Source organism: Artibeus jamaicensis, unplaced genomic scaffold (genome assembly GCF_021234435.1).
Source record: "Artibeus jamaicensis isolate MK-2021 breed Jamaican fruit bat unplaced genomic scaffold, CSHL_Jam_final scaffold_916, whole genome shotgun sequence".
In the NCBI taxonomy this organism is placed as follows: Eukaryota; Metazoa; Chordata; class Mammalia; order Chiroptera; family Phyllostomidae; genus Artibeus; species Artibeus jamaicensis.
This window is the reverse complement of record NW_026522059.1, coordinates 30,260,117-30,271,161: the sequence shown is the minus strand read 5'-3', so window position 1 is coordinate 30,271,161 and position 11,045 is coordinate 30,260,117. Positions and strand designations below refer to the sequence as shown.

The following is an 11,045-nucleotide window of genomic DNA, read 5'->3' as shown; positions in this document are numbered from 1 at the left end:
ATTGCTAGGACGTTGTATTCTCACTTAGAGTATGGTCATAGCCTAGTATCTATATAGCTACATCTATGTATCTTTTGGTTGCAAGTCTTATGTACTATAGATTGATTTGTAATCCTCACTGGAGGATATGTTTATTGATTAGAGAGAGAGAGAGATCGAGCTTGCCTCCTGCATGTACCCCCACCAGGGATCAAACCTGCAACCTTTTGGTGTTCTGGAGGACACTCCAACGAGCCACCTGGACAGGGCTAGATTGAGTTTTAGAACAAAATTCATTCAATAAATATTTATTGTGTGTCTTTTGTACCAGGAATGAGAAAACAGTGGTGGATAAGACAGAAAGGTCTCTGCTCTCCTGGAGATCATATTCCAGAAGCAGAGCGGCTCCATAATTCATTTACTCGCTAAGTCAGAGAGAAAACTAGTATTAGAAACTAGAAAGGGATAAGCATTTGCCATGTTCTGTGGTATACCCTAGCCATGGAATTAAAAAAATAATAAAACAAAATATTTCAGATCAATTACTTTCATTTGGGAAATACATGCTCATTATTTTCTTCAAACTAGAAATTACTCTATCCCTCTTTCCTTTGAAGTTCTCTTAAATCTGTTATTATTCAGGGTCTGCATCCAATTTTTCATCAAACTGTCCTATTTGTAGTTTCCGAATGTTGACACCTCTGTGCTGAAACGAAGCCTATAAAATGCCCTAGGGGCTTAAACTGCGTGTGAGGCAGGAATGGTATTAGGCCCTTAATGAAATTATGAGCTTTGAAAGTGTTGCATTTTAGGTTTATAGGAGTCTTCCTCCACTTTGCTTTTGGCAGGGTGGGGCTGGGGGTGGGGGTCTGGGGTGGGAAATACTCTTAGTACACTTTTTTTTACCTCTATTGTCTTCTCTTTGCAAATACAATTTTCTGAAATTGGATATTTATAAACACTTCACACTGCTTAAAGGCATCTGTAAACTTTGTGTATGTATTTTTCCAACTCTCAAAGCAGTTTTTTTTTCCTATTGGTTTAATTCTCGCAGGCAGAAACGCTAAATACGTCTCTCGTTGCTTCCCCGATCTTTCTCCAGAAATATGAAAGTGACAGGAAAAACGAAATAGAGAAGAAAAGAGTATGGAGAAAAGAGCATAGGGAGAAGAGAGGAAAAGGGAAGAGAAGGGGAAAGGAGAGCGAGATCACGAAGGAGCACGGGAGTACTGATTGCAGATAGACCGACTCAGAGCAGTAAAACGCCAAGCCGCCAGCGCCCACTGGTTCCCCGGGCTGCCAATCCCGGCGTAATCCCGTAGGAATTTCTCTTGGGTTTAGCTAGGAGTCACATTGCCGCCTCCTCTCCCCCCGACGCCCGGAGGCGCCCCGAGCAGCCAGCTTGGTTGGGAGAGAGGGAGGGAGCTGGAGGAGAGGAGAGGAGAGGAGGAGAAGAGCGGAGAGGAGGAGGACCCCGGGAGGGAGGCGGCGGCGCGGAGAGAGGAGGGGCGCAGCCGCTCAGCCACCAGCCGCCTTCCACCGCACTTCTCTCCAGATACTCCGAGAGCTCCAGCCGCGCGAAGCGCACCCCCACTGCTCTGCCCCCAAACTTCAGCTGCAGCTACATTCCAAGCCATCTAATTTATTCCTCAAGAAAAGAAGCTGAGCCGAGACACCAGGAAGGAGTCCGCGGAGGAGTGAAATAACAGCAGAGCTAGAAGAGCTCCAGAGAGCAGATTCCCCCGAGCAACAACTCGGCGTCAGGAGTGCAGAAACCAACAAGTGAGAAGGAACCGCGTTCCAGGGCGCAACCAAAGACCCGGGAGCAGGCGCCGGAGGAGGCAGCGAGCGCCTCGGAGCATCGAGCCAGAGCCTCCTGCTCCGGATCTCTCTGCGTGGCTGTGCCTGGTGCTGGGCAAGGGGCTTCCTTTCGCCCTTGTTGCAAGCGGCATCTCCTAGCCGGTCCTCGGGGAATATGCGGCGCGCTTGGATTCTGCTCACCTTGGGCTTGGTGGCCTGCGTGTCTGCGGAGGCGGTGAGTGGGCCAGGAGGGGATCACCCCTTTTAGGGGTGTTTGAGGCGAGGGGAGTCCGTGGCACCAGCAGGAATCAGGGAGCGCCACTTGGGGGTTCTCACTTCCCATACCCCCAGGGAGCTGCAGGAATAAATGCGCTCGCTCCTCCACCCTTTTTTTCGCCTTCCCTCCCCACAGAAAAGCACCGCTGGCTGGAGTTGTTCCGAGGTCCTTGGGGATGAGGGCACGAGAACCGCAGTTTTGTCAAACCGCAGAGGCCCCTGAAGTCACTTACCAATTTCTTCGCCCTTGTAGAGTCTTGCTGCGTCGCCTGGGAAGGACCAAAGGGAAAAGGGTGGCGGGAACCCAGAGAGGGCTTGCGAGGGAACGCGTTCTCTCCGCGGGCTCCTTGAGACCCAGGGGCGGCCAGGAAACTTTGAAGTCCCTTCCTCTGCACAGCATCTCCCCCGCCAGCTCTCCTGCTCTATTGAATGCAAGTTCTGGGGAGAGGTGACCCTGATTTAAGAAAGTCGTGAGTATTGGGAGAGGAAAGTTTGCAAAAAGTTCTTTTGTTTTATGTTCTCCGTGGTTAGGGTGAGGGAGCAGACACTATGTGGAAATGCTACCCGTGGAGGCGCAGTCTGCGTTCCCACGGAGGTTAGCGAAACGGCCAGAAAGTGCTGGGGCACCAGTCGCTGGAATCCCGGCCCTGCGGCGTCCCCTTCTTTCTTGAAGGACTAAGGGCGGCCCTCGGGCCCTGAGGGGCAGGAGGACATTTTAACACTGACTGCACTGGAGTGCAGCATGCAGGGCAAAGCGGGATGCGTGTGACACCGCTCCGCCTCGGGTGGCGTGGCAGCTCGGCGATCCAGGCCACCAGCTCGCCAGGCTCGCAGTCGCTGGCCCTGGCCCCGGTGCGCTCAAGGCCCGGAGGAGTCTCTTCTCCTAACCCTTGCAAGCAGCAGGCACTTGGTTTCCAGCAACGGGAACTTGATTTCTCCTTTGGGTGGGTTTCGGTGGCTGGAGCTCGTTTCCCTACGTCGCCTAAAGAGCGCCCTCTAATGGGAACCGTCTTCTGGGCTTCCCCCGGTCCTTGGCGGCCCCTACCTGGGCGCCCTGAGCTTTGCAGGGCTAGGTGGAAGCCCAAGCACCCGTGGTTACCTCTGCAGCCTCGGTGCAGCTTGGGGTCTCGTTCAGGGAGTACAGCTGTTTCCGTTCCTTTTCGTTCCCCATATCTCCTCTTTTTGCCACCTAATACCTTGTCCATTTCTAATGAACTTGAATGTCTCTCGCAAGACAAATAATGTCCTCTCTGGAGATAGTGTTGTGTTTTTCCCCTCCCCTCTGGACTTCCCCCTTCTTTTTTGCGTTGAGGCAATCTAGGATTGGGAAACCTCTCTGGCGTTGAGCAGCAGATGGACATTTTTCGTTAGTGTGGGAGTCTCTGTGTGTGTGCATTGGCAGATCCCCGTAGGTTACTGGAGATTGGAGAGTGTGTAGAATTGAACACTGCACAGAATAGTGAGTATTTGGCTGCTCAGGCTGTAAAATAGAACTCTGAACCTTATCAGTATTATTTCTCTCCGGCAAAAGCTCTTTAATCCACTGGGATTGGTAGTCTCCCAGCCAGTTTTGAACTTTGGCTCCTTGTACAAAAAAGGGGAGAGAGTCTCTGTTTATTTCAGGAAAAACAAAACAAAACAAAACAAAAAACACAACCAAACCATTAAGTGCTCATCTTGTTGCAAAACAGGGCAAAGGGAGAACTCCATCTGAAGGTTTTCAAGCGAAGCCTGCCTAAGAAAGCTGTTCAGGGTTCAGGGAGTCTTTTTTTCTTCTTTTTCTTTTTTTGCTGTGATTTGCTTAGGGTTTTACTAAGAAAGGTTACTATTTGGAGTTCTAGGAAAAGAATGTCTCTATTTTCTTCCTCTCTGGCTTTTTGCGTAAACCAGACAGTAGTGCTCCTCCAGGAAGCTTTCTGGTTGCACTACACCTGTCCTCCCCAGTGGTGCCTTTTTCCGCAACTCATTTTTGGGTTCGAATATTTCTCATGTACAACCGGAATTGGATGCTTTTCAAGTGAGCTGCTTCACTGTGGTAGATACTGTTTTTAGTAATTGGAATATCATCCAAAAGAGTGATTAGATATTTTTCAACTGTCAACTTGGAGACTGTAGCAGAGAGTCTGTGTTAGGCAGTGAGTCAGTCATTCTCAATAGAAGCCGTTTCAAAGCCCAGGGTAGCTAATACTGCACTTACATTACTTTTAACTTTCAACTCTGTGTTTGTTTCATGTACAGCAGCATAAATGTATACAGTGTTGAAATACTTAATTCCGTTATATTAAATGTTTCAATGTCATTATAGCACATTATTTCCAGTGCCTCACATTTTGATTGGAAAACTGCTACTGTTTCCTGGGCGTTAAAAGTAGTGATCTTCTAAGACTTTCTTTACAAGGAAGAAAGGGAAAATGTCTGCAGTTAGTGAATTCTTTCGTTTGAAGTAAGCTTAAGGCTAAAAAAAAAAGGAATCTCAGGAACCAAGGCTGAAAGCTGTCTATGAAAAGGAACTGGCGACCCTTCCTTTACGGACGCTGGGAACTCCAGGGACAGCCCCTTTGGGGTGATGCGTTCATCCTTTCCACCGGCAGGTTAGGACTTTTTGCCGTGGAAGGCAGTGCAAGGGGAAAGGCTGACTGAGTGTGGCGGTAGTGATATGCTGCTGTTTCTCCATCCCTTTTTTCCGTGACTGTTTAGCTTTAGAAATCATGTACTGCAGACTGTTATAAATGCATAATGTGAACTGGAAATAGGTTTTTTAAAAGGAAGTGTTTTGAACTAGTGGAATTTTATACATATGCTTAGATGTATGTAAATTAAAAGAAACTGTCAAGTCATTTGGACCCATGCATTGCCTCTCTGTGTTATGAAAGGCAGGCTTTGAAAAGTTTGCATTAGAAGGAAAAATAAAATTGGAGCCATATAAACTTTTGCAGTTCTTTAAAAATATATATGTTGGCTGTTTGAGTAATGAAACAAATTACTTTTGCTGGGGAATTTTATAGAAACAAGGGCTCTTTCTCTGTTCATTGCGTGTTAGCAGTAGCTAGATGTCATTTAAGAAGGAGAGATCTTACACGATCAGACTTGCAGAAGACGGTGCCCTGGCAGGAATTTGAACATGCCCTCTAACCTTTACTTCTGGAACCTGGTACATCAAGTTTTGATGGTGCTCACCTTGCGAAAGACTGGATAACCTGATACTCAAATGGTGCCTTGAAGAATCATTAGTTTAGAAAAGATTTTAATGGATCGTTTAGTTTTTTCCCCAGGTAGGACTTGTTCTCAAGTCTCCAGAATCCCCCAGAAACCTGACTGGCCACCTCTGGCCTGGGGTCTCCTCAGGTTGGCAAAACCCCTGAGGCTGACCCAGCCACATAGGGCTTGGCCACCTTTGTCATTAAGGCGTATGGGGAGTCTGGTCAATTGACTGTGCTGTTGATGTGTCAGCGGGCAGTGATCCAATAAGTCCTGTGTGGAATGGTATCTGAGTGGAGATTCTCATGAGATTCACCCTCCTCCATTTCTTAAAATCACACTGAAAGATCTCACCCATCATTTTCTTCTTCCCAAAACAGAAGCCTTGCCATTTATGCCACTATGAACAGTACATTACAGCATCTCAAAATCACTGAATTCTTTCATGGACCAGAAGCCAAAATAAAGTTGTAAACAAAAGCAAGAAGTCATGAAAAAGAGCCTATGCTGAAAGCAACTGCTCTTATTTAACTTTTTAGTCATCCGTGCCCGGATCATCTCTTAATTGTAGTCTTTTGGATTTGAATCTTGAAGATGTCCTTGACCCATTTATCTTTGTTGACTTCCACATCCATTTGGCCTCTAAATCCACCTACATGTTGTTCGTTCTACAAATATGTATTCAGCCCTTACAAAGTGCTCAGGATAAAGCGGGAGCAAATTCCTCCGCCTTTTGCGAGCCCTCATTCTAGTGATCCAGATAGTTTTCTCTTCAGTGTCTTCTCTCTTGGGGCCTTGCCAGTTCATGTCTCCATGTCCACAGCCTTGTAGTTGCCCTTCCTGGTTCAGATGCTCATCTGCTCTTTGATTTATCCTGCATCACTTTGATTGTATTGCCCTTGCCCCATAAACTCCGTGTTTTCTTGTTATCTTGGTATGTAGTAGAAATATCTGTGCCAGATTTATAAGATGCTCCACACTGTTGCTCCTTCTGGCTTATAGCCCCTTGATTACTCTCGGCCATGCTTCTGGGCTATAGACTACCTGTGGCACTGTCGTGAATGTTCCTGGGACACGGCCTCTTCACTGTTTCTCATTTTAGATTCTACTGATTCGAGTACAAGCTCTAAATAGCTGTACATGAATGATCTGGCCATTGTTTTTATCTTTCTGTAAGTAATCAGGTGGATTAATGGTCAGAATCACTGAAAGTATATAAAAATACCAATTTCAAGGCCTCCTCCCAGAACTACACAATTAGAAATACGAAAGGGTGTGGCTCTGGATTGAGTGTGGGCCTGTGAACCAGAGGGTTGCCAGTTGGCTTCCCAGTCAGGGCACATGCCTGGACTGTGGGCCAGGTCCCCAGTAGGGAGCATGAGAAAGGCAACCACCACCCACTGATGTTTCTCTCCCTCTCTTTCTCCTTCCCCTCCCCTCTCTCTAAAAATAAATAAATAAAAATCTAAAAAAAAAAGGAAAGGAATCTGAAAGGGGGTGGATCTGTCTATACTTTTATGAGGCATGTCAGATGATTCTAATGAATCGGCCACATGTAGGAACCACTGGTTCCACATTTTACCCCTGATTCCATGCTGTCTGGCTCTGTCCCAGGGCTCGCTGTGGTAAGTAGCTCGGTGACCCAGGAAACTAGGGTAGTGTGCACAGGGGTTGGACGTGGAAGGTGGACACATCTGAGTTCAGATGCTGGTACTTTGCCACTTCCTCAGTTTTGCCACTAAACTCTTGAGTCACTTAAAAAAAAATCACATGTGTGTGTATAAATGGGACCTAAGAATGCCATTATAACATGGCTGTAGTGAGCATAAGATGAGGCAGCATAGAAATGGAACTTAAGGCAGAGGTAAAAAGGGTTTTTAAAAAATTTTTCTTTAGGCCCTGGCTGGTATAGCTCAGTGGATTGAGCGCGGGCTGTAAAACAGAGGGTTGGCAGGTCGATTCCCAGTCAGGGCACATGCCTGGGTTGCGGGCTGGTTCCCCTGTGGGGGCCACGTGAGAGGCAACCACACATTGATGTTTCTCTCTCTTTCTCCCTCCCTTCCTGTCTCTCTAGAAATAAATAAATAAAATCTTTAAAAAATTTTTTCTTTAGGATTTTTTAGCTGAGAAGATACTCTTATGGCCTCTTAGACCTCTGACATTCTAGAGGGGTTGGTGCCACCTGAGTGGAGGGCCCTCGTTCCCACTGTGGTGAGTAGCTGTTGATGCTGCTGCCGAAGTGTGCCCCTGATGAGGTGGTCGGTCCTGCTGGAGCTTATTCCCTCCAGCTGCTTTGGGCAGTGTGGTCCGGGGTCAGCTAAATCCAGTAGCAGGGGTAGACCTGGGGTCACTGGACATTTTTGACTCTCTAGATCTCAGTTTCATCGACATTGCAATTTTGGTTTGAGGAATAAACAAAGCATTGACGTCATCCTTCACACTTCCTCCTGTTTCCTTCGGCTGAACCAGGTTCCAGCAAGTAGGAAGGAAGGAGAGAATTACGTGTGCATTGCATGCTGGAGTGCTGGTGGTCACCTAGAATGAGGTGGCAGGGTGGCGAGGGCGTGTTGGGAAGCTGGGGACTGGAAAAGGAGTGTTTTTTTAAGGGTGGACATGTATGAAATTTCTCCTTTTAACAAGTTGAGCTTTGGATCTTACTTTTGAAAATCTACCTGGGGTTTTGACAAGTTTGTTTCTAGGGCAGCATTAGCTTTAGCAAGAAGGCTAGAGGGGTGACTGTCTGTAAATAGGAAAGAAGACTGTTGAAATTGAATTGTGAATGTCTTTTTCTGAGGGATCTCAAAAAATCAGTAGGACTGGAGGAAAGGGAGAAGTCTCGAAGTCTTTGGAGATTTCGCATTTGAGTTTCCTATCAGCAGAGTGAGGCCCACTGGAATGCCGTCGGTGCTGTGAGAGCCAGTTCATGTGGTCTTGGACTCCAAGCTATAAAAAAATAATGTCACTAAAGACAAGATATGTGTTCATATTTCTTTCCTCTGCTGTTGAATCTGTTTTGTGAAAAATGTCAGAAAACAGTCATGTCACCAATGCAGGAAATATGCCCTTTAACATGTTGATATTTATTTTCTTTTCTTATGGTGATATGGGTATATTAAATACAAATAGTACTAATATTTAAGGAGAATGAGCAGTGCATAGAATCTTGTCTTATGACAAGAATGACACATGAAACAAAATATCCATTTATTACAAGAAAGTTATTTTTTCAAGTTCTTACCCCCAAATGAGTAAAAGTTAAAGTATGTATTTGTGTATGATTTATGATGAAATGTAAAGACTAAACATAAATATGTAATATTTAGGGCAAAAAGTAAGGTTTTGCCCTACATTTAATGAACTGTCTTAATCCATCTGAGACCTTAGCTTCCCCATCTATAAAATGATGGAATGAACTTGAGGAACTTTCTGTCTTTAATATTTCTTTTTTCTGTGTGCTTCAGGGTGTGATTAGAGAAATGTTATGGTTAACCTAATCAATAAGTAATTATTAAGCTCCTGTCAAATACTTACTATGTTATTATCAAAGCAAGGAATTCATTCACATTATAGAAAAGTTAAGTCGTTTCTAATAGCTGGTTAATTAGTTATCTTGCATTGAGTATTTGTTGGGTGCTAGGATTATATACATCACTCCTAATGGTGATGATCTAGTAGTGTCTTGCATTTTCCAGTATATTTTCCGATAGAAGCCAGTGTAGCATGAAGACCACCTGATGTGATAGAATTCACTTTCATTGTGGATAGAAGAAGAGAGACTCGTAGTTTGGAGGGCTTTTTAAGGCAGAAGTGGTGGAGGGATATCAGGCTTCTCACTTCGTTTCTGGCCTAGACCTTCATTTCCAGAGTGGAGCCTTTAACGGGGGCCTTCCTGTTGCTTCCCCTGTGGAGCCCGGGGCCCAGTGCAGGTGAGACGGGAGCAAGAGTGGAAGTGAGCAGGCAGTGTGGGAGGTGGCTGAGAGCCTGGGCACTGGAGCGAGACTTGCGTGGGTTTGAAGCTGCTTGCTTTGTTTACCTCGGGCCAGCTTCTTAATCTCTCTCTGCACAGTTTTCTCATCTGTAAAATGGAATATCATAAAATAGGTTCTTAGGATTATGTGAGACGAAATAGGTAGGAGCTTCTAACCCAGTGGCGTGTTCATGGTCTGTGTCACAGGTTTGTTGCTGTCACTCCAATTCCTGGTTCTCTGCTTCCAAAGCCTGCGGGTTTGGCACTCTGACTGGGCCCAGCTGATACGCTCCAGCAGGGAGTGTGGCCCAGGATGTGCTGGATTCATCCTGCCTTTTCTCACTGGGGCTCCCTTTCCTGACTTGGGGTGGCCTTGCTCTGTGTCGAGATATTGGGGATGTTTATACTGGTACTCATCTTTTCTCTAGATGTGGGCAACTTAGGAGAATATGCCATTGGTTATTTCTGGCTCATGAAAGGTTCTTTACAGGGACTGGATGAATCTGTGTTAGGATGTGAAAAGCCCATCTTTTTCAGTAATTTTACCTCTTCAAATCTATCCAAAGGAAATAATCATAGCTGGTAAGTGTATTTATTGAAGCTTTACTTAGAACATTTCAAAATGGAGACAGTAATAAAGGAATGGGTAACTAATAAATTATAATTTATACATTAAATATTATATAGCCATTAAAATGTATTTGAAGAATGTTTATAACTTAGAAACTGTTTCCATAGGAAAAAAGCTAGAAAACTGTATAATAAAACTTTTAGTTATATTAAATAAAGTATATATTGTATATAATATATACTATATATGGGATATATATACACAATATATATGTATACATTATATATATGTATACACAGACCTGCACATTTGATAAAATTTTATAGCAGTAAATACATACACACATATGCACAAATGAATACCAGTAAAACTGGGGAACTCTGAATAACATAAGTGGACTGTATCAGTGTCAATATTCTTGTTGCAATATATTTACTATAGTTTTATAACATGTTACCATTGGCAGATACTGGGTAAAGGGCACAAGAAATCTCTGCATTATTTCTTACAACTTTATGTGAGCCTATAGTTATCTCAACAAAAATTTCTATTAAAAATGGCACCAGACCCAGATGGTTTTACAAGTAAGTCTGCTGATCCTTCAGAACAGATAGTAATTGTTGTCCCAGAGCCTAGAGAATACAGAAGGCTATTCTTTTTTATTTTTTGAGGTTGACATTGCTGTATATGAAAACCAGACAAGGAGAGCACAAGAAAACAAATCAGCTGGCCAATTTCACTTGTGACCATAGATGCCAACCTTTTAAATAAATGTCATGAAACTGGATACAGCAGCTTATAAAGAGAATAATGATGAGTCCAAGTGGGGTTTTTCCATGAATGCTTCAACATCAGAAAAGTAATGCAGGTATTAAGTTTAAGGGAGATGACAATATGATCATCCGAACAGATGCAGAAAAGCATCTGGTAATGAAAGTTCACAAAGATGTTAACATGAGGGTCTCTAATTTCTGGTTAACTGAAGGCTCACTATATTAGGGTCCGTACATCTGCGCGGATAGCTCAGTTTGCTTGACATATTTAGGAACCAGAAGGCCACTGTTTACTGAGTTGTTAGGCAACTCTGGTTACATGGGTGACAGGTGTGTGACTGTGCGATAGAGTGTGGATCATAACATATATAGATTTTAATTCATACGAAGCTGTAGTTCTGGCCTTGCCAAGGTTCAGTTGTATATGTTCTGCCAAATTTAGATAATGCAGGGGATAATCTTGAAGGTTTGGGAATAAGGT

At 44.5% G+C, this 11,045-nt stretch overlaps 2 protein-coding genes across 5 annotated transcripts in view; one reads left to right on the top strand and one right to left on the bottom strand.

Moving 5' to 3' along the window:
- LOC119038579 (uncharacterized) overlaps window positions 1–3,293 on the bottom strand; it is a 30,546-nt gene extending 27,253 nt beyond the window's left edge. For all 4 annotated transcript variants that reach the window (XR_008390756.1, XR_005080438.2, XR_005080439.2 and 1 more), the window contains exon 1: window positions 2,289–3,293. Coding sequence is in view for 1 of the 4 variants with exons in the window: in XM_037131101.2 (XP_036986996.2) it covers window positions 2,652–3,260 (609 nt within the window). In the remaining 3 variants the exon portion in view is untranslated. The remainder of the gene's footprint in view (window positions 1–2,288) is intronic.
- The window catches only part of SDC2 (syndecan 2), a 108,547-nt gene continuing 98,836 nt past the window's right edge, over window positions 1,335–11,045 (top strand). Inside the window, exon 1 of the mRNA XM_037131103.2 lies at window positions 1,335–2,014. Within this exon, the coding sequence (XP_036986998.2) occupies window positions 1,955–2,014 (60 nt within the window). The 5' untranslated portion in view covers window positions 1,335–1,954. The remainder of the gene's footprint in view (window positions 2,015–11,045) is intronic.